This window comes from Palaemon carinicauda, chromosome 2 (genome assembly GCF_036898095.1).
Source record: "Palaemon carinicauda isolate YSFRI2023 chromosome 2, ASM3689809v2, whole genome shotgun sequence".
Classification (NCBI taxonomy): domain Eukaryota; kingdom Metazoa; phylum Arthropoda; class Malacostraca; order Decapoda; family Palaemonidae; genus Palaemon; species Palaemon carinicauda.
This window is the reverse complement of record NC_090726.1, coordinates 202,173,938-202,198,159: the sequence shown is the minus strand read 5'-3', so window position 1 is coordinate 202,198,159 and position 24,222 is coordinate 202,173,938. Positions and strand designations below refer to the sequence as shown.

The 24,222-nt window shown below is 38.5% G+C and overlaps 1 protein-coding gene across 1 annotated transcript in view; it reads left to right on the top strand.

Moving 5' to 3' along the window:
• Nucleotides 1-7,501: 7,501 nt before the first annotated feature.
• Nucleotides 7,502-24,222, top strand: part of Pp2C1 (protein phosphatase 2C) — an 18,142-nt gene continuing 1,421 nt past the window's right edge. The window contains exons 1-6 of the mRNA XM_068361206.1: nucleotides 7,502-7,872; nucleotides 11,971-12,105; nucleotides 15,073-15,285; nucleotides 17,716-17,936; nucleotides 19,744-19,878; nucleotides 23,217-24,222. The exon at nucleotides 23,217-24,222 is cut by the window's right edge and continues 1,421 nt beyond it. Coding sequence (XP_068217307.1) covers nucleotides 7,569-7,872; nucleotides 11,971-12,105; nucleotides 15,073-15,285; nucleotides 17,716-17,936; nucleotides 19,744-19,878; nucleotides 23,217-24,222 — 2,014 coding nt within the window. The 5' untranslated portion in view covers nucleotides 7,502-7,568. The remainder of the gene's footprint in view (nucleotides 7,873-11,970; nucleotides 12,106-15,072; nucleotides 15,286-17,715; nucleotides 17,937-19,743; nucleotides 19,879-23,216) is intronic.

Sequence of the window (24,222 nt, the reverse complement as noted above, 5' to 3'; positions counted from 1 at the left end):
ATATTTAGAATATTTAGACAAACCTCTACTAGCGAGGAACTAAATTTAGACAAACCTCTACCACTGAGGAACTAAATTTAGACAAACCTCTACTACTGAGGAACTAGATTTAGACAAACATCTGCTAGTGAGGAACTAAATTTAGACACACCTCTTCTACTGAGGAACTAAATTTCGACAAACCTCCACTACTATGGAACTGTATTTAGACAAACCTCTACTAGGGAGGAACTAAATTTAGACAAACGTCTACTAGCGAGGAACTACATTTAGACAAACCTCCACTACTATGGAACTATATTTAGACAAACCTCTACTAGCGATGAACTAAATTTAGACAAACCTCCACTAGTGAGGAACTACATTTAGACAAACCTCTACTACAGAGGAACCACATTTAGACAAACCTCTACTACTGAGGAACTACATTTAGACAAACCTCCACTACTATGGAACTATATTTAGACAAACCTCTACTAGCGAAGAACTAAATTTAGACAAACCTCCACTAGTGAGGAACTACATTTAGACAAAACTCCACTAGTGAGGAACTACATTTAGACAAACCTCTACTAGCGAAGAACTAAATTTAGACAAACCTCCACTAGTGAGGAACTACATTTAGACAAACTTCCACTAGTGAGGAACTACAATTAGACAAACCTCCACTAGTGAGGAACTACATTTAGACAAACCTCTACTAGCGAAGAACTAAATTTAGACAAACCTCCACTAGTGAGGAACTACATTTAGATAAACCTCTAACTACAGAGGAACCACATTTAGACAAACCTCTACTACTGAGGAACTACATTTAAATGATTGTGGGCGGAGCCTGTTATAATAGAGATTGTAGAATGATAAGAAGTAAATCAATATGAGGTTTAGCTTAAAAATATTAATTTGTTTTCGTTGCAATCGCATGATAGGAAGAAATATTGATTAAATGGGAAACTTAATTGAATATCAAAATAACTTAAAGAGAACAAACTATTTTAAAGTGAATGAAATGAACATGGGCAGATTTGATAGTGGATTTTTGAATAAAAGTTCATAATAGTGAGATGCTGTTTTCTTGGTCTGTGTTTTAAATCAATTGGAAATAAGAAAATAATCGATTTTGTCATACCGCGAACGTGCTTGTTCAAGTGATCAATTGAACATTATCCTTCCCCAAAAATATTATATATATATATATATATATATATATATATATATATATATATATATATATATATATATATATATATATATATTCCTAAATGGTGATTTAACGTGGTAAAAGTGTTTGTGTATTGCTTTTCGTATTCACCAAACTTTCAACTGGGCTCCACAAGGCACTAGAAAAGTTGGAAGACCCAGACCTACATGGCTAAGGGCTAGGAAGCGTGAAGTATGATATGATGAATGAAGTATTGATTTAAAAGCTCAAGATAGTGACGACTGGCGAAATCTAACTGAGGCCCTTTGCGTTAATCATGCGTATGAGGAGATAATAGTAATAATAATAATAATTATTATCATTATTATTATTACTAGCCAAACTACAACCCTAATTGGAAAAGCAAGATGCTATAAGGCCAAGGGCTCCAATAGGGAAAAATAGCCCAGTGAGGGAAGGAAATAATGAAATAAATAAATGATGAGAGCAAATATTTACCTCCGCCAACGATGAGTTTTTTTTCCTGCTACATATAGTAGGCCTATTGGTATAACATGTTTTATTAATAGTAGCAGTATCGGTATAGGGATATGCATATTTCATTTGTTTCTGAACTGCTAAGACAAGACTATAAGGGTAATGAAAATCTGATGGTCATACTACAAGAAATAAAAGCTAAATATCCGAATTAAACACACACACACACACACACACACACACACACACACACACACGAAGGCCCATAAGACATAAAATAACAATTTTTCTTTGAATGGTGCCCGTGACCATTTGATCATTGCGGTACTTTTAAGTTGTCAACCATAGTATTGAGATCAGATGCATCCATTTTCCTTTGTTAGAATAACGAGACCATTTAGTAATTCAGTTTATCAGTGGCATCAGTCTTTATGATTTCAACTTGGGACACCAAGGGAAACAGACTTCATCATCAGTAGGTTTTACACATTCATTGCAGAGAAAAAAAAATCTGTAAGAATTTTTACTTGTTCCAAATTGAATTAGATATACATTTTCATCTATAAGTTGACAATAGATATAATGAAAAGACAGTGAAATTTGCTAAATTGTACGAAAAGGGTAGATATTATTATTATTACTGCTTGCTAAGCTACAACCCTAGTTGGAAAAGCAGGATGCTATAAGCCCAGGGGCCCCAACAGGGAACATAGCCCAGTGAGTAAAAGGAAAGAAGGAAAGATAAAATATCTTAAGAAGAGTAACAACATTAAAATAAATATTTTTATATAAACTATTAATACTTTAACAAAACAAGAGGAAGAGAAATTAGACTGTAAGGACACCGCTCCCTTCGTCGTCCAGAAAATCAACAAACTGCTCATTTATTGGAATTCTCCTTTCGCCACACCGTGGTTTCCCATGTATATGTATTCCGCTCTATCAGAGCTACATTTTGATGTATGTATCATTCCATAACATGTTTCTGTTAACTCATAATTCGTATATTTGTAAGTGTAAGAAAACACATATATTTTGTCGGGCAATTCATTCTGATTTGGCGCCAGCGCCATCCTACCTTTCCGTCCGCACCTTGTAATATACTCCCATGCACATTTGAATAAAGTATCAGTTGATCTTGGTGACGCTTGTCTCACTGTCCTTACAACTGGTGACCCCGGAGTTGAAAGTAGCCTCAGCGGTTTTGGCTTTGCCATTAACGGACTTATTACGGCCATGCTACCTTCTCTATACTCCGTTACCTTAGGCATGAGCCTGCCTTTGGTTCTCCCACACTTCGGTGCATGTAAGGCAGTAGGATGAGATTAACCGACATATCAACTTCTCACCTCTTCGCCGACTCGTCGTCTGGCCACGATGCAGGAAGCAACACGCCCATCGCACCCAACGGCCTCGCCTCCACGCCCAAAGTCAAACTGCCGCCCTTTTCTCAACACAACACCGCTTCCTGGTTCCTGAGAGCAGACGTACTCTTCCGTGTCGCTAGACTCAGCGACTCCTGCGCCAAGGCTGACATCGTTCTCACCTCCATACCTGAAGAGGTATTCGACAAGATTTCCCCATGGCTCGACGCCCAGGCCGGCCAAGTTTCATACGACGACCTGAGAACGAAACTCATCGGTATCTACTCCCTCTCCGTCTCAGCAAGGGCACAGAAAGTCCTGGACCTCGCCGGCAAGCCCATGGGTGACACCTCTCCTGTCGAGGCGTAGGACGAGTTAACCAGCCTGCTCTTGCTCCCCGAAACAGACAGCAACGGCCGACGACGTGAGATTATCTTATCTCGCGAGATCTTTCTTCGACGCCTACCACAGGACGTAAGGGCCCAATTGACAGACACCAACACGCTCCCGATGAACGAACTCCTGTCGAAGGCTCAGAAGCTCCACGAGGCCTCCAAAGCATCTCGCCTCGGAGCATCATCGTCAACACTGCCTTCATTCTCCTCCTTCAGCAGCTGCTCTTCCATAGACTCCTTGGCAACGGCCCCTGAGGACGACGAGATCAACGTTCTATCAAGAAAGAAACCGCCGCAACCAAAACGACCGAACCCTAGGACTAACCCAGCATGGTGCTTCTACCACCAACAGTTCGGCAGCGATGCCAAGAAATGTAGAGCACCATGCAGTTTCCCTAGAAGACGACGCCAGAAGCATCCACCTGCCACCATCGCAGCCGCAGGTAACCAAAACAAGAATGGTTTCTATATCCTCGATACCATTTCCAACCGTAGACTCATGGTAGACACCGGCGCAATGCAGTCAACGTTCCCACCTTCCAAGTCCGACCTAGACCGTGGTCCCGACAAAAACGCTCCCTCACTCATCACCGCCAACGGATCTCCCATATGGTGCTATGGGATTAGGACCCTCAAGATATCTATCATGGGCCGTTCGTATTCTTGGCCCTTCGCCATCGCTGACGTCAATCGCCCCCTCCTCGGTGCGGATTTCCTCGCCCACCACAGACTCCTCGTCGATGTCGCTAACAAACGTCTCATCGACACGGGAACCTGCCAGTCCCGCGCCCTAGAACACGGCCCTGCAACAATGTCCGTATCCGCCGTAACGACGCACCCCTATGCCGACCTCCTACAAGAATTTCCCAAGGTTTTCAAGCCCGAGCTCCGACACTCGCCAGCACGGGATCTACCACCACATCACAACGACAGGACCTCCTACTCACGCCAAATTCCGCCGCCTACCGCCCCAGAAACTGAAGGATGCCAAACGCGCCTTTGAGGACATGGAACGCATGGGTATCTGTAAGAAAGCATCGAGCCCCTGGGCATCGCCCCTACACATGGTAAAAAAGCCGGACGGGTCCTGGAGACCTTGCGGCGACTACAGGCGCCTCAACCTCATCACAACGCCCGATCACTACCCGCTGCCCAACATGCAGGACCTAACGAACGCGTTGCACGGCGCGAAGTATTTTACCAAGATGGACCTCCTCAAGTCTTACTTCCAGGTCCCCGTATTTCCGGAAGACATCCCGAAAACTGCCATTGTAACGCCGTTTGGATCCTACACCTTCGCATACTCAACCTTCGGTCTACGCAACGCCGGGGCGACCTTCCAACGACTAATGGATAGCATTCTGGGTGACCTACCTTTCTGCATCTACTACGTCGACGCTCATCGACAACCACTAACTAGACCTTATCGAGGCCCCTACCGGGTAATTAAGAGGACAACGAAAGCCTTCCTTCTCGACGTCCATGGCCAAGAGGACTGGGTCTCAATAAACCGCGTGAAACCAGCATTTCTCAAAGGAAGCGACACCGCCTCCAGCGGACCTGGCAGATCCAGAGTTCCACCTCAAAACAAGGCGCCCAACGAAAGAAAAATCATCAAACGACGACAAGAGGAAGAGATCCTTACGCCGACCACCGGCGCGCCCCTCCGTTCAAAAACAAGAGGAACCCTCCGACGCCCGAAAAGATACGAAGATTGATCATCAGTCTTCTACGCCGCCCGATGTCTTGGGGGGGGGGGGGAGTACTTGTAAGGACACTGCTCCCTTCATCGTCCAGAAAATCAACAAACTGCTCATTTATTTGAATTCTCCTTTCGCCACACCGTGGTTTCCCATGTATATATATTCCGCTCTATCAGAACTACATTTTGACGTATGTATCATTCCATTACATGTTTCTGTTAACTCATAATTCGTATATTTGTAAGTGTAAGAAAACACATATATTTTGGCGGGCAATTCATTCTGATTTGGCGCCAGCGCCATCCTACCTTTCCGTCCGTACCTTGTAATATATTCCCATGCACATTTGAATAAAGTATCAGTTGATCTTGGTGACGCTTGTCTCACTGTCCTTACAAGACAGAACATGTGCCCGAGTGTACCTTCAAACAAGAGAACTCTAACTCAAAACAGTGGAAGACCATGGTACAGAGGCTATACCACTACCCAAGACTAGAGAACAGTGGTTTGATTTTGGAGTGTCCTTCTCCTAGAAGAGCGCTTAACAATAACTGAAGAGTCTCTTCTACCCTTACCAAGAGGAAAGTAGCCACTGAACAATTACAGTGCAGTAGTTAAACCCTTGAGCAAAGAAGAATTGTTTGGTAATCTCAGTGTTGTCAGGTGTATGAAGACAGAGGAGAATCTGTAAAGAATAGGCAAAGGGAAAGAACCGTAACCAGAGAGAAGGATCCAATATAGTACTGTCTGGTCAGTCAAAGAACCCCGTAACTCTCTAGTGGTAGTATCTCAACGAACAAAATAGTATATCCCAAGTTTGGACATATTTTCATTTCGTATCCATCTCCTCAGCGTCGTAAGAAAGTACAGACGTTTTCAAAAAGGATCCAAAGGATATTTTCGTTTGAAAATTTCCCATTAGCAGCTGTGTTCCTGCATCAATTCAATTTATATATCTAAAACTAAGTTATCTGTCCTTCCCGCATGTATGAAGTCAATTCGACCAATTCTTTCGTAACAAACTGTAATACAGGCGCCTTTGAACGGCGACAGATAAGGACGTGTAGGAGATAAGAACATTAAACATTACACAGGTTATGATTGAGATAAACTACAGTAACGATTTTATAGCAACCTTATCTAGCAGATTGAAATCGCAGTTATAACATAGAAAATATTAACTGTAATATTATATAGGTTATCATAAGCAGAAAAGTAACTAGTGTTTAAATATATCACCAAGGCATAGATAAACATGCTACAATATTTAATTCGTAATTACACATTTTATAGAACAAATGCGCCACTGTACTCAAACATGACAATACCAGCGGTTGCTATGCAAAAATCTGGTAATTACCAGAAATAGGACTTCGAAAAAAGCTATCTAATTTTTATTAATTTCAAAAGGCTCTAAACTTTATATATGATAACTGTGCCTTCTGAAGTGAAATATATATATACACCTTTTTTTAATTGTAAGAAAATAGTTTTGTAAACAAATATTTATATATAATAGTAAATCGTAATCATTAACTGGAAACGAAATAATGAGATATTACCATTAAAAGGTTAACGTAACCGATTCCATAAGCTTTTACTTTAAGAATTAATGGTTTTCACAGTTTGGAAAATTCTAAATTAAGACGGTTATAATTTAACTTATTATGTAACCGAAATGCATGAAGTATACGAGGGTGATGGTAAGAGCCAAACTAAAGAATATGTGTTGCTAATAAAAGAGAAAATCATAGAGGAGTTAATCGTATCTTACTAAGTAGTAAGTAATTAATTATATATTAATTATTAACATCTATACAATAGGAGTTAAGTCCCTAATAGTTTCTGCGCATTTAACTTGAATTCTTAGGGATCAAGAATGTACATGTGAATTTTGGTACATACTATTTTATTTTTATTGCTATGTTGTACTGAAAATTATTCGTAAACAAATGATACAGTTTTAGGTTTTACATTCTCAATCACGTGTGAATTTGTTTATAATTTATTACTTTTTTCCCAATACGTGCTATTTTTGTTGGTGTCATGTTGAAGCCTGTATTGTGTGTATTTGAGATTGAAGAAGAGAGAAAGTCAGTGGCATGAAACAATGACCTTCTACGTAAATTTACCAGGTTTTTTTATGTCACTGAATATATTTCAAAATATATTTGGCAATATGATGAGTTTCTTAACAAGTGACAATTTGGCAAATGCATTTCTAGTCGAATTGATTACTTATCCGCGTTCGGGCTCTATCAGAATGCAGAATTCCTGGAACAGTCTATGACGTCACTGAAAGTGAAAGCCAATAATATTCGATAATCCCATGACGTCTATGGCCCGCCGACCAATCAGATTCGACAATCCCATGACGTCATCGCCGCAACGTCCAATCACATTCGAAAACCTCAAACGGTTTCTGTTATGGTGCCGATCCAGGACGCAAGATATTTTCTTTTAAGAAATGTCGAGTCGTGTTGGCGTAAACCTTCGTGCATCAGCGTATCTACACCAAGGTGACAGGAAATACATGGAAGATGAATTCCAAGTGGCTTATCAGAGAACGCACGATAAGAAAGACATCGAATACGCGTTTTTTGGGATCTTCGATGGCCATGGCGGGAAAGAAGCAGCGAATTTCGCCAAAGATAATTTAATGGACCAGATCGTTTCCCTCAGAGCTTTCTGGTCAGACGACGACGAAGATGTCCTAGCTGCCATAAAAGAGGGATTCCTACAGACGCATTTGGCCATGTGGAAGGAATTGGGTGAGTTGTTGGTGGGTGGGACCAGTCATAGCATCATCAAAAAGTAAACAAACATGGTCAGACCTCTGGCTTAGGGTAGCCATTGCTATGATCGTTATTCATGGCATGATAGTTATTTTTAACGAATATTATTTTTAATAGGGTTCTAATTTTATTTTAGACATCAGTTACGTTAACCTTGACCAACTTAGTCTTTATATAGGCCACCAGTAATTTATCTGTTTTACATTAATTTTTAACGTTAATTTTGGTTTTTATTTGTATGGTTATGCATGCAGTTGGCCTGTTGTTGTAGAAGTAGGTTTCTTTATTGCCTATTTGGTAAAAAAGGATAGTGAGGTGATGTCTGGGGTTTGGTAGGGGTTAGTAAGGTTTCTATAATTAGAATATGGGGTTTTGTATAACTTAACCTAAATCATCTTTGAGGAGCCCTTGTATATCAGTGGCCACCTCCTCCCTTGTGGATTAAAAATGGACATCAACTAAGCTCGACTTTCCCCCCTAACCTAACCTACAAGTCGTGTCCTTACCTACCAACCTAACGGGCGACTCCCCCTTACACTGCTGTATTTTTAGTTAGACGTACTCATACATGCAGGTGGCCGCCATCATACATACACCCCATCTTTGAAATACTGTAATTGCCGTAGAAATGTATCAAGGTTTAATATCGGCAATCTAATCGGCCAATTTAATTGAGCGGCATAGAAACCAAGATCGGGTAATTATATACCGTACTTGAATTTTTAGTTGAAACAGGTAAATATGTATATTTTAGTATGTTTTACAGCTCTAAAACAGAATATGGAGTAATTATAGCTGTGTTAAAGATTGGTGTACCATTTATGGTCTACCATAATTCGGAGGCTATGGTTTGCGCTAGATATTGTCATCTGGGTGTATGTATGATAGCGGCCACCTGTATTTATGATTAAGGCCACCTTAGAATACGGCAGTGTAAGGAGGGTCGCAGGGGGGCGTTAGCCCCCATTTACGCAAGTAGGTAAGGACACGGCTTGTAGGTTAGGTTAGGGGGGAAAGTTTAGGTTAGTTGACGTCCCTTTTATTAAGCTAATGATTGGGGGCTTTTGTATGTTAGTGGCCAGTTCCTCCTACCTGCAATAATAATTGACATAAACCAACATATGATTTCTATTATTGCATGGAACATTATTAGTTCAGCCGTTGGGAGTGACACTTGAATCAAACCCACTTTTGAACCCCATACAGTAAAATAATACCCAAAATACCTTGATGCTGTACTTATTATTTTTTTTTTTCCTCCTTATATTTTAGTCATCTCCCCCTAACATTGTAGCCCCTGAACACTGTGTGTAAGATTCATGACGTGTGGTGTTGTGTCGCAACTTATTTTTCCGTTTTCAGTGTTAGTACTGGTAGACATTTTCAATCCAATTGGATGTTTTTTACTGCCTCCTGACTCGCTACTGTAGCTATGCCTCTGACAAACACTTCTGTTTTTATACTTATTTAGAGAATATGTTAATGGGATCACACCAAACAGATTGCCATTACTATTTTGAAGGGGGAATAAATGATGTACCGGTAACTAGTTTGTTTTTTAGGGGTTTTTAACAGAGTTGACGTTAATCGGCTGAAAATCCATTTCTTGAGTTTTAAGGACGTGTCAAACTAGAAAATACGTCTTGAAAACCTAGTTTCGGGAGGGAAGCATTCTGGAGGTAAACACAAGGTTGGGTCACAGGTGTAGCCCCCCTGGTTGATCAGGATACAGAAGTATGTTAGGCCATAACCTAGTGTTTGATTCTCTTTCAAAATGAGGCTTCTCACCGTATCTTTTAGATTTTTAAAATTTACATAATTTGAAAAATGAAGATTTCCGGTAAATATATTGTCAGAATTGTCCAAAGTACCTATAAGTAAATTAGGAATCTTTATTTTCTTCATTAGGGATATTTTACTATATTGTACTAGATTGGTTCACTAAACGTTCAGCTAGGGCCTACAAGGCGCTAGAAGAGTTGGTAGACCCAGGTCTACATGGCTGAGGACTATGAAGCATGAAGCAGATGATATGAATGGAGAAGTACAGTATTGAATTAAGAGCTCAAGATAGAGACGACTGACAAAATCTAACGGAAGCCCTTTACGTTAATAGACGTAGGAGGAGATGTCTGCCAATGAATTTAGGAGGATGTTAGGTTTTTGCCGCTGTTTGTTCATGAACAACTTAATGTCTACAATTTTACAGAGTAGTGAAACTTTTAGGGATTAATTATTTTGTTGAGTTGTTGAAGTGACTCAACTTTTGAAAGTCCTAGGTCAAAGGTCAAGGTCTAGCAAAAGGCTTACCGAATTAACCCTAAGACAAGATGGTTTTGAGAAATTAGGTGCCCTGGCAGAGGTATGATCTCCACTGCGCGTCCCACTAGTTTTACAAAATTTTTATTGTGATTATTGGTGCAGTCCACTCATTCATAAGTTCTAGCTTCCCCTTTCCACAATTATGGAAATTCCAGTGGAAGTACACATTTTTCAAGTAGGGATTGATATCCACAACAGCAGTAATGTTCAGAAATATATGATTTAAAAGGTAACCAGTTGGAGACATATATGGTTCATGAAACATTTAAGGTCAATTAATGGTGATATGAACTATTGATTTTGGTTTAATTTTTGAATTGTTAATAATCAGTCGGGTAAGTTTTTTTCGGGTTTTTAAGATATGTTGAGTAAAGTTTGTTAGTTTAGTCAAAATATGTATATATTGAATAATAGGCTGTCTACTTATGAGAAAGAATGTGTAAAGAATAGGCCAGACTATTCTGTGTATGTCTTGGCAAAGATGAAATTAGCTGTAACCAGAGAGAGGGATCCAGTGTACAGCAGTACTGTCTGGCCAGTTAACCCTTTTATCCCCAAAGGACGTACTGGTACGTTTCATAAAACTCATCCCTTTACCCCCATGGACGTACCGGTACGTCCTTGCAAAAAACTGCTATTTAAATTTTTTGCATATTTTTGATAATTTTTTGAGAAACTTCAGGCATTTTCCAAGAGAATGAGACCTACCTGACCTCTCTGTGATGAAAATTAAGGCAATTTAAAAAAAAATATACTGCAAAATGTGCTTGAAAGAAAATAAGCCCTGGGGGTTAAGGGTTGGAAATTTCCAAATAGCCTGGGGGGGTAAAAGGGTTAAAGAGACTTTAGTTATGGTAAGGTTTTTATGATTTATATATGACATATTTATTTTAATGTTGTTACTGCTCTTAAGATATTTTATTTCAATTTTTAATTACTTCTTGTAGTTTTCTAGTTTCCTTTCCTCACGGGCTATTTTCCCTGTTGGAGCACTTGGGCTTATAGCATCCTGTTTTTTCAACTAGGGTTGTAGGTTAGCAAGTAATAATGTAATAATGATAATCTGATGCTTATAAGGTTTTTGTATCTTTAGCCTAAAGGTATAGATTTGGATGAGAAATTATTGTGCACAAATAACTACTGTAATTGCAAATAGAAATTGCCGTATATGTTAATTGCATCTTATTATTATTATTAATTGCTAAGCTACAACCCTAGTTAAAAAAGCAGAATGCTATAAGCCCAGGGGCTCCAACAGGGAAAATAGCCCAGTGAGGAAAGGAAAGAAGGAAAAAAAATAAAGATTTTAATAACATTAAAATAAATATCTCCTATATAAACTATAAAAACTTTAACAAAACAAAAGGAAGAGAAATTAAATAGAATAGTGTGCCCGAATGTACCCTCAAGCAAGAGAACTCTAACCCAAGATAGTGGAAAACTATGGCACAGAGGCTATGGCACTATTCAAGAATAGGGAAAATGGTTTGATTTTGGAGTGTCCTTCTCCTAGAAGAGCTGCTTACCATAGCTAATGAGTCTCTTCTACCCTTAACAGGAGAGTAGCCACTGAATATGTATAGATGCTGGTTGACAATGTACTTACTTTCCTCTTTGTGTGTAATGTAAATTTGCTGCAGGATAACTCCCCTGTGCTGGAGAGCAACATGTACGTTTAATACGAAAAAAGTCTTCCGCTACACTTTATGGAAATTGTTCATTAAGGTGTATCTAATTATTTTTTCTTTTCAGATCAATGGCCACGAACAGCATCTGGTTGGCCAAGTACGAGTGGCACAACAGCGAGCGTGGCTTTTATCCGTCGTCAAAAAATATACATAGGACATGTGGGAGATTCTGGGATTGTATTAGGATGTGAAGAGCCAAGTGAGTATTAAATAATTGTTTATTTTTCTGTTCAGTCATACCCCTCTTCTCGAAAGACACTGCTTGTGAAATTTTCAAGCTGCTTAACAAATTGCGAATGTTTTTGTGATTTATGACTCGCTTTGCGAAGTGTTTCATTTCAAGGAAAGAGATTTGCCTGTCAGGCCGAGAATAAAATAGTCACTCAACACAAAGAGTTCAAGAAAATGGGTCCAGACAACAGAAAACGTAGCTATAATCAATAATAGGGGTAACTATAGTCAATTCTTTTTTTTGAGGCAGACTTGCACTGACTCGCAGGGGTGCCTTTTTAGCTTGGAAAACTCTCCTGATTGCTGATTGGTTGGACAAGATAATTCTAACCAATCAGATAGCAGGAAACTTTTTCGAGCTGAAAGGGCACCTCTGCGAGTCAGTGCAAATGTGCCCCATTAAGAAAAAATTGAGTATATAATAGCACAGTGCATATAGAACTGTATATTTAGTACAGTGGAACCTCTACATACGAATTTAATCCGTTCCAGAACCAACTTCGGATGTAGAAAATGTTCGGATGTCGAAACGAATTTTCCCATAAGAATACATGGTAATTCATTTAATTCGTTCCTCAGCCTAAAAACCCATAATAAATCCTTAATAAATGGCTACACATAATTACACATAACAATAACATAACTGCATAATATGAAAGAAGCATGTAAAAAAGATAATTATAAAGAAATAATGAATAAAAAATGTGTTTTATTGCCACTTTGCCTTAGAGACAGGCCAACGCAGGTGTAGGATTTGCTACCCAGGAGGTGACGGACGATCGGCGAGAAGGTAGACATGGTGTTAACATGTTCTTTAAATAAATACTCTCTCTCTCTCTCTCTCTCTCTCTCTCTCTCTCTCTCTCTCTCTCTCTCTCTCTCTCTCTCTCTCTCTCTTGTTTTTCTTCACTGTTAGTCTTAGAGACGCCTATTAATTTTTTTCTGAGAGAGAGAGAGAGAGAGAGAGAGAGATTAAACAAAAATGTGTTGTGTACATACGATTTTTAACAGCGTTAACGAGTTGAAAGACAGTTAAATGTAACTAAAAAAACAATATCAGTGAATTTGAATTCCTTTATTAACTAAAACAAATATTGATACAAACACACTTCGTGTGCGTATGCGCAAACACACACACACACACACACACGCACAAGGAGACACGATCGGTGAGGAGGTAGAGATGGTGACTGCGATAACATACCGTAACTTACACTACGGAAATTTTAATCTAACTAAGCTTATTTATTTTTTTTATTTTATTTTTATATTTCATATTTTTTACATTTTTTTCTTTTGATTTTTTATTTTCATCACTTTCAGTGACGAGTTACGGTATGTTATCGCAGTCACCATCTCTACCTCTTCCCTGACCGTCTCTCTTACTGCGTAGCAAAACTCTTGCACCTGTGTGTGTGTGTTTGTGCATACGCACACGAGTGTGTTTGTATCAATATTTGTTTTAGTTAATAAAGGAATTCAGATTAGCTGTTATTACTTTCTTAGTTTCATTTAATTGTTTTTCAACTCGTTAACGCAGTTAAAAATCATATGTACTCTAAACACATTTTTGTTTAATCTCTCTCTCTCTCTCTCTCTCTCTCTCTCTCTCTCTCTCTCTCTCTCTCTCTCTCTCTCTCTCTCTCTCTCTACGTAGACGTAGCTAACACTATAACAGCGAAGAAGAACGAGAGAGAGAGAGAGAGAGAGAGAGATTTTATTTAAAGAACATGTTAATGCTATGTTTAGAGAGAAACAGAAAAAGAGAGACGTCTCATTTAAAAGAGCTTGTTAATGCTATCTTGGTTTTCTTTGCTTCACTTTTTTCTTTCTTTCTGTTCATCACGCTGACCCTTCTCACAAATGATCGTTGCCAACAATCTCTTTGTCCTTTATCCCTATCAACAAAAGGCATTCTATCTCTTCCAGGGTATTGCTAAGATGTCTTGTAATAATGGTGATCCACTTCGATGGTTATTTGCTTTAATGGCTGCCTTCAGCTTGATGATCCTCGAGATCATAGGCCTATTCCGGCCATATTGTTTAGCCATACAGTATCACTCACATGCACACTGCTCTCATGTTTTTCTATAATTTCTTGCTTCAATTCTAATGAAAGAATTGCCTTCTTCCTGTACTGAAACTTAGCTTCTTAGGCACCATGATTATAGGTAAAATCAAAAAGGAAATGTGAGAAAAGGAAGATAATAAGCACTGTTAATAACAGACCAAACAGAGGACAACCACATGATACACACAAGAACAGAGAACTGAGCACTCAACGCTCAATGGCGTAATGTTTACTTCGTGTGTCGAAATAAAATTCGGGTGTAGAGTCAAAAATTTGCTCGAATTTTACTTCGGATGTTGGAAAATTCGGATGTAGATACGTTCGGATGTAGAGGTTCCACTGTATATGTACTTATATTTTTCATTATTACATTTTGTAATAACTACTTAATTTACAGGTGTTAACAGTTAGTTTAGGTACTGTATATTGAATGGTTCAAATGTATTTGACTGTACCGTATTTCATTGTAGTTAATAGCTTTATTACGAGATTTAATGTGGTGTTTTGTAGGGTTTGGAACGAATTAGACAATTTGCGTGTGAAATGTGACGCAACACGAGAAAATCACTTTACGAAAGCCACTCCAGAACGAATTAATTTCGTGTTGTGAGGCATTACTGTAATCATGAATACAATGCATTGTTGGCAGCATACTTAGAGAATAATGAAAAGAAATATCCAATAGATTTCTGTATCTACTTCGCGGTTTTTATCAGCAATCGCAGGGGCTGGGAGCCCTGGAACGGAACACCCCAAATAGTCTAGGGATTACTGTATGTCAAATTTTTCCTTATTTATATTAATTGTCGTACCAAGTTTATAATTAACCTTTCTAATACATATTTTACCATTTTTCCTTTATAGATGGGGTGTGGCGTGGAGAAGCGTTGACGCGTGACCACAAACCAGAAAACATCCAGGAGAAAAACAGAATTATGGAATGTGGAGGTAAAGTGATCAATAAATCTGGAGTGCCGCGTGTTGTGTGGAACAGACCAAAGTTTGGTCACCAAGGTCCTGTTCGAAGGTCGACTCCAATGGATGAAATTCCGTTCCTTGCTGTGGCGCGTTCTTTAGGTGAGTGGTTTTGATGTTTTAAGTTTGATTTGATGTTTTCTTTTGTCACGATTAAATAACTATACAATGATTATCTTCATTTTGTGTCCACTTTAAATGAATAGTCTGTGGTCAGTTTTTTTTTTTAATGAGGCAGATTTGCACAGACAAGCATGGGTGCCCCTTTAGCTTGGAAAAGTTTCCTAATCGCTGATTGGTCGGAAGTATTCGGACAAAAATACTTCCGACCAATCAGCTATCAGGGATCTTCTTCAAGCTAAAAGGGCACCCCTGGGAGTATGTGCAAATCTGCTTCACTTAAAATTTGACTATAGTTATAAACAGTTCTTCTAGGAGAATGACACTCCCAAGAGCAAAGCATTACTCTTTTGGGTAGTGTCATAGCCTCTGTACCATTGCCCTCCACTGTCTTAGGTTAGAGTTCTCTTGCTTGAAGATATACTCGGCCTCACTATATGTTTCCTTATTTTCATTCCTGACTGGGCTATTTTTGTGTGTTTTTAGAGGACATAATAGTAATGTGTGAGATGTTGAAGGGAGTTGTTCAGAACACTGGAACTCTACTAAATTATCCAATATGTCACGGATAGTTTTTATCATGGATGTAACTTACAGGTGACAAGCTAGTTGCTTAATCTTTAGGCTGCAGAGGGATAAGTTGTCCTTGCTTTGGTTGGTTTTTTAGACTTATATGAAATTCTTGTGAACTTTTTAATCCTTGGGGATTTGGGATTCAATCTGGGCAATATTGTACCCAGTCATCCTGTCTTCCTAAATCATGACGGTTTATGATATCGGGTCTGGTGTGAGATGATTTTATGATTTTTTTTCAGAGAAAAAAAAATGTATTGATATCTTTTTTTATAGCAAACACTAAAAAAAGTAGCTACAAAAAGTTGTAAGAATATCAAGTACTAGAACTATGGAAATATACAAGTTTTTGTCTGACAAACTGGTAAATTACTATTACTATTACTACTTGCTAAGCTACAACCCTAGTTGGAAAAGCAGAATGCTATAAGCCCAGGGGCTCCAACAGGGAAAATAGCCCAATGAGGAAAGGAAACAATGAAAAATAAAACATCTTAAGAGTAACAACATTAAAATAAATATCTATATAAACTTTAAAACAAGAGGAAGAGAAATTAGATAGAATAGTGTGCCCAAGTGTACCCTCAAGCAAGAGAACTCTAACCCAAGACAGTGGAAGACCATGGTACAGAGGCTACGGCACTACCCAAGACTAGAGAACAATGGTTTGATTTTTGAGTGTCCTCCTAGAAGAGTTTCTTACCATAGTTAAAGTCTCTCTTCTACCCTTAATAAGAGGAAAGTGCCCACTGAACAATTACAGCGCAGTAACCACTTGGGTGAAGAAGAATTGTTTGTTAATCTCAGTGTTGTCAGGTGTATGAGGACAGAGGAGAATATGTATAGAATAGGCCAGACTATTCTGTTTATGTGTAGGCAAAGGGAAAATGAACCGTGACCAGAGAAAAGAAACCAATGTAGTACTGTCTGGCCAGTCAAAAGACGCCATGAATCTCTAGTGGTAATATCTCAACGGGTGGCTGGTGCCCATGCCAACCTACTACCTATGATTATAACCAGCAGTACTGGCTTTGTGTGAAGGTATTCGATTTTGCTAAAGCCTTAGTGATGTTAGGAGCCCAGCAAGGAAAATAGGCAGAGATCAGGGGATATCCTGAGAAATTTATAGAGATCCACACTTGACAAGTCCAATACAGTAATTTTAACATGAATTAGAATGTTTTATTATTATTATTATTATTACTTGCTAAGCTACAACCCTAGTTGGAAAAGCAGCATGCTATAAGCTCAAGGGCTCCAAGAGAAATTTAAGAATAAAAACAATATTAAAATAAATCTTTAATATATAAACTGTAAAAACTTCAAAATAACACTAGAAGAGAAATAAGATAAGATAATGTGCCTGAGTGTACGCTCAAGCCAGAGAACTCTAACAAAAGACAGCGGAAGACCATGGTATAGAGACTATGTATGACACTACCTAATACTAGAGAACACAGGTTTTGATTTTGGAGTGTCCTAGAAGAGCTGCTTACCATAGTTAAAGAGTCTCTTCACCCCTTACCAAGAGGAAAGTAGCCACTAAACAATTACAGTGCAGTAGTTAACCTCTTGTGTGAAAAAGAATTTTTTGGCAGTCGCATTGTTGGCAAGTGTATGAGGAAAAAGAATGTGTATAGAATAGGACAGACTATTCTGTTTGTTTAGGTAAGGGAGAAATGAGCCGTAACCAGAGAAAGGGATCCAATGTAGTAAAATAATTAAGTAATGAAAAAAATGATTTAGGAATGACTTTGTTTAGCTACAGCTTTAGATTATATATAAATTAATTCCAAATTCTACTCAACATTTGTTGATAATTATTTGTTGCTGTTACAGGTGATTTGTGGAGCTACAACGCAACAAATGACCAATTTGTAGTATCTCCGGAACCCGATGTTTGTGTTGTACCAATAGATATCACTCGCCATAGATGCCTTATATTTGGCACAGATGGCTTGTGGAACATGCTAACGCCTGACAATTCTGTCACGTTGGCTCATTCTGCGGAGAAAAATAATGAAAAACATTATCTTGGTGTTCCTACCTCATGCGGAAAGGTATGTGGTTTTGCAGTTATGTTTTTTCGCATGATTTGAATAACTTTAACCTCAGATAAGAACGTTACACAACGCTCAAAGATGAGAACCTTTTTGCAATTAACCCTTTTACCCCCGGGGTATTTGGAAATTTCCAACCCTTAACCCCCAGGGGGTTATTTTTTTCCCAGCACATTTTGCAGTATATTTTTTTTAAATTGCTCTAACAGCCTTAATTTTTGTCATAGAGAGGTCAGGTTGGTCTCATTCTCTTGGAAAATGCCTGAATTTTCTCAAAAAATTATCAAAAAATATGAAAAACTAATTTTTATAGAATTTTTTTTTGCAAAGACGTACTGGTACGTCCATGGGGGTAAAGGGATGGCTTTTGTGAAACGTACCAGTATGTCCTTTGGGGGTAAAAGGGTTAAAATTGATTTAAATGGGTACAAAATAGAATACAAATACTGTAGTTACTTCATTTTTAAAAGCATTTATTTCATACTAATAGCTATAGGGATTCTCCATACAGTGGTATAGTAGCTCACTAGTGGTAGCGAGATCAGCTGATTGAAAAATGGATTTAGGTGGTATTTATAAGCTGGATTAGGCTATTGGGGGTCAAGCCCCTTTTGATTTGAGAACCGCCTCTAGGAACGCAATTCATTCTCATTTTTAGGGTTATTGTGGCCTTGTTACATCTGTGCCTGGTGATTGTAAGCTGAAGAAGGGGGATTTGGGAGAGCCTTTAGGTCTACTTGCTGAGTCATCAGCAGCCATTGCTTGGCCCTCCCTGGTCTTAGCTTGGTTGCTGATCATATATATAGTCAGGCTCTTGGTCATTGTCCTGCTTGTTAGGGCAATGTCACTGTCCCTTGCCTCTGTCATTGATGAGCAACCTTTAAGGAATCTGCTAAAATAACCTACTTATAAATTGTTTGTATATTCTTGTTACTATTAAGAATGTTGCCATTTGAAAATATTAGATGGTAGTGTAAGGTTTTAGTTTTTTTGTATTTTATTTGACGGAATTAGTTTTCTTTGAGGTTAAAGGTTTTATTACACGTCAAAACAACCAAGGCTACCATTCACAGCCTTAAGAAATGGTTGTAATTTTCTTGTGATTCAACGATATATGGTTACAAAGAATGCAAAATAACAGGTACAAACACAATTCCTTACTAACCTAACGAAGCAAATTTCTGATTTTGGGTAATTCTATCTATATACCAAGGCACTTCCCCCAATTTTCGGGGGGTAGCCGACATCACACCCATTGTTAATAAAATATGTTAACCCCCAGTAAACAGCTTAACCCCTTTGCTATTGCTCTGTTGTACTGTAACCTTAACCAGCTTTAACTATCACTGTAATCCTCATCTGAGTTATCTGGCAGGTACTCAGACACTAACTCAGAAGCACTATCATCACCCATGCACAAAAAAAAATATGAAATATGGCAATGAAAATAAGAGTATCATTTAAAAATAAAATTCACAATGTTTACTCATAAAACTATGATAATCCTTCACGAATTACTGCCTGAGGAACACTGGTTAAGTATTCAATGAACCCCTCTCCATACTCCATATAAAGATGTCACGATGTCCATTAGATAGTTATTGGCGGAAATGAGTAGTGGGTGGAGCTTCAACAACTCTGGTAAAAATACCTTGCCTTAAACCCCTCCCATTGTATAAAACTGCTTTGCTTGGTCAGGAACAAAAAATTATGTAGATGTATACATTGCTTAGGAAAGATATTCTAAATGGTCGGGGTATAAATAAAAGCTATACTGTACTGATTTTTTTCTCCATTTTCTCCCTAGCAACGCTTGTGGGTCAACCCTTCGAAGTCTGTTGTAGCAGGAGCTCTCGGCCGTTATCTCAAGTTAAACCTTCGTGCTGACAACACGAGTGCCGTGACAGTTTTTCTTGATCCTCCTGGAAGACCAAAACGAGAGGTAAGACCGAGACACTCACTTGCTCTCACTTTCCTTCCTGGCCAATTTATTCCACTCTCTTTCCTGACCAATTTATTCCACTTTAATTCCTTACCAATTTATTCCACTTTCATTCCTGACCTATTTATTCCACTTTCATTCCTGACCTATTTATTCCACTTTCATTCCTGACCTATTTATTCCACTTTCATTCCTGACCAATTTATTCCACTTTAATTCCTGACCTATTTATTCCACTTTCATTCCTGACCTATTTATTCCACTTTCATTCCTGACCTATTTATTCCACTTTCATTCCTGACCTATTTATTCCACTTTCATTCCTGACCTATTTATTCCACTTTAATTCCTTACCAATTTATTCCACTTTCATTCCTGACCTATTTATTCCACTTTCATTCCTGACCTATTTATTCCACTTTCATTCCTGACCTATTTATTCCACTTTCATTCCTGACCAATTTATTCCACTTTCATTCCTGACCTATTTGTTCCACTTTCATTCCTGACCAATTTGTTCCACTTTCATTCCTGACCAATTTGTTCCACTTTCATTCCTGACCAATTTGTTCCACTTTCATTCCTGACCAATTTGTTCCACTTTCATTCCTGACCAATTTGTTCCACTTTCATTCCTGACCTATTTGTTCCACTTTCATTCCTGACCAATTTATTCCACTTTCATTCCTGACCAATTTATTCCACTTTCATCCCTGACCTATTTGTTCCACTTTCATCCCTGACCTATTTGTTCCACTTTCATCCCTGACCTATTTGTTCCACTTTCATTCCTGACCAATTTGTTCCACTTTCATTCCTGACCTATTTGTTCCACTTTCATTCCTGACCAATTTATTCCACTTTCATTCCTGACCAATTTATTCCACTTTCATCCCTGACCTATTTGTTCCACTTTCATCCCTGACCTATTTGTTCCACTTTCATCCCTGACCTATTTGTTCCACTTTCATTCCTGACCAATTTGTTCCACTTTCATTCCTGACCAATTTGTTCCACTTTCATTCCTGACCAATTTGTTCCACTTTCATTCCTGACCAATTTGTTCCACTTTCATTCCTGACCAATTTGTTCCACTTTCATTCCTGACCAATTTATTCCACTTTCATTCCTGACCTATTTGTTCCACTTTCATCCCTGACCTATTTGTTCCACTTTCATCCCTGACCTATTTGTTCCACTTTCATTCCTGACCAATTTGTTCCACTTTCATTCCTGACCAATTTGTTCCACTTTCATTCCTGACCTATTTATTCCACTTTCATTCCTGACCTATTTATTCCACTTTCATTCCTGACCAATTTGTTCCACTTTCATTCCTGACCAATTTGTTCCACTTTCATTCCTGACCTATTTATTCCACTTTCATTCCTGACCAATTTGTTCCACTTTCATTCCTGACCAATTTATTCCACTTTCATTCCTGACCTATTTATTCCACTTTCATTCCTGACCTATTTGTTCCACTTTCATTCCTGACCAATTTATTCCACTTTCATTCCTGACCAATTTGTTCCACTTTCATTCCTGACCTATTTGTTCCACTTTCATTCCTGACCTATTTGTTCCACTTTCATTCCTGACCAATTTGTTCCACTTTCATTCCTGACCTATTTGTTCCACTTTCATTCCTGACCTATTTGTTCCACTTTCATTCCTGACCTATTTGTTCCACTTTCATTCCTGACCTATTTGTTCCACTTTCATTCCTGACCTATTTGTTCCACTTTCATTCCTGACCAATTTGTTCCACTTTCATTCCTGACCTATTTGTTCCACTTTCATTCCTGACCAATTTATTCCACTTTCATTCCTGACCTATTTGTTCCACTTTCATTCCTGACCTATTTGTTCCACTTTCATTCCTGACCTATTTGTTCCACTTTCATTCCTGACCTATTTGTTCCACTTTCATTCCTGACCAATTTGTTCCACTTTCATTCCTGACCTATTTGTTCCACTTTCATTCCTGACCTATTTGTTCCACTTTCATTCCTGACCTATTTGTTCCACTTTCATTCCTGACCAATTTGTTCCACTTTCATTCCTGACCTATTTATTCCACTTTCATTCCTGACCTATTTATTCCACTTTCATTCCTGACCAATTTATTCCACTTTCATTCCTGACCTATTTATTCCACTTTCATTCCTGACCTATTTGTTCCACTTTCATTCCTGACCTATTTGTTCTACTTTCATTCCTGACCAATTTGTTCCACTTTCATTCCTGACCTATTTGTTCCACTTTCATTCCTGACCTATTTGTTCCACTTTCATTCCTGACCTATTTATTCCAATTTTAATGATGACCAATTTATTCCACTTTAATTCCTGACCAATTTATTCCACTTTAATTCCTGACCTATTTATTCCAATTTTAATGATGACCAATTTATTCCAGTCCAGTACATATGGCCTTACTGCCTATGCTTTGTTCTCTGAATGTTTAAACTAAACCACACTACCCAAGAGTAAATAGTCTCTCCACGGATGAACTAAAGAGTCTTTGAGACACAAAATCCTTGTAAACTCCTTGTAACCATGTAACACACCAGTTATTCTGTACAGTACTAAAGGTTTGCTTTCCCATCAGCTGGCTACTATATTGGTTTTTTCCTTTTACTTTTCATCAATTCAGTTTGGTCTCTTCTCCCACCGCTGTCCAACATCAGCCTTGTCCTGTACTAATTATCATCTCTTTTAATGTAAGTGCATGTTCTTTTGGTCAGGTCTGAGAATCGAAATAACTCCCTTGGTCGATTGAAGTCTGAAATAGTAACAAATTGAAAAAAAAAAATTTATCTTTATTAGAGGTGTAAGACTATAGAACTCAAAAGGCATAGTGAAGTTTAAATTTGGTTTTATATAAAAAAAATAATACTAGATTTTTAATTATTCTAGTTATTAAAGTGATTGAAAATAAGGTTATTGGAGTTAATATGCTATTTGGTCACCCTTATACATAACTAGTACTTATATGTGCTTTGTACATTGATACAATGTCCCTAGAGCAAGGGAGACAAAATTTCTGTGGTATTTATTTTGTATGAGATTACCCGTTTCAGCCTTTCACAGGAAAGGCCTTGGAGAACACGGTAACCTCTCAAAATTATTTTCTCTTACGTGGAAACCCCATAATTTGTAAACTTTAGTTTGTAAGGAAATTGACTGATAGGAAATTATTGATAATTTAATTTTTCTTTGTAAAAATAGTCTTTTCTTAAATGTGCTTCCATTTCAAAGCATTGTTTAAGCCAGGTACATATTTTTTTATCCTCAGTAATTTCAGTAACATGAATTTAATGTTCTTATTTTCAGGTATTGCTACAGCAGAAAGGTATGAAGAAAGGCTCTCCAATTAAACCAGTAAAGAAAATCACGGAAGATGAAAGAAATCGAGAAGCAACAGTGAAGGTTCATGTCTACAATCAAAATCAGCCGACCAAACACGAAGGTATACGAGGACTGTTGCGCATCAAGGAGCGTCTCCCAGAAAAGTGGCAAACAAATTCTAACCAGGACACCTTGTCGGGCGGAGAAGAGGAGGGTCAAGGCTGCGACCAGGATGCATGCGAGGACGAGGGTTCGACTAGTGACAGCAGAGACCCGTTAGGTGTGCACACGCCCGACACAGAGACAACAAAGGTTGGCTGCTCAGAATGCGGATGTGCCAATGTTCACGCAGTTCCTAGTACGTCGGGTGATAACCACTCCGTTGACAGTGCACAAAATATTCCTGCTACTGTGTTACCTCAAAGTTTGCCAAGTTTTTCGCCATCTAGTGAAAATGAAGTAGAAAGCAGATTGGAAAGTACACCATCCGTGGTAGAAACGAAGTCCTCTTTAAGAGATGATATTCAAATTCCTGTGGTATCAAGTAGTACTCTTAGTCCAAAGTCAGATAATAGAGTTAGAAAGCCAAAACCCATTGTGGCGAAAGGAAAAGGTCCACCAAATACAGTGATGTCAGAGAAAAGTGATAGTCGAAGAAAGACAAGATCCAATATTAATTCGCCAGCTGGTATGGAGAGTGAAAATAGAGAACAGACTCCTATCCCTTCAAATAACAATAATGAGTGGAAGGAGAAGGATGAGAAAGCCGGCACAAGTGCAAAGGACAAGAACTTTATTAGTCCAAAAATTGACTCTGCTCACCGCGTTCTCAAGTCCGTTAACCGTGGAACTCCTGAACTTCCAAATCAAAATACGTGTTCCCCTAAGGTCGGAACGCCGAAACGCAAGAGATTAGGAGATATGGAGTCTGAACCTATAGGACCTATAGCGAAAGCAGCTAGAGTTCACACGAGGGCTCATACGTGGAGTC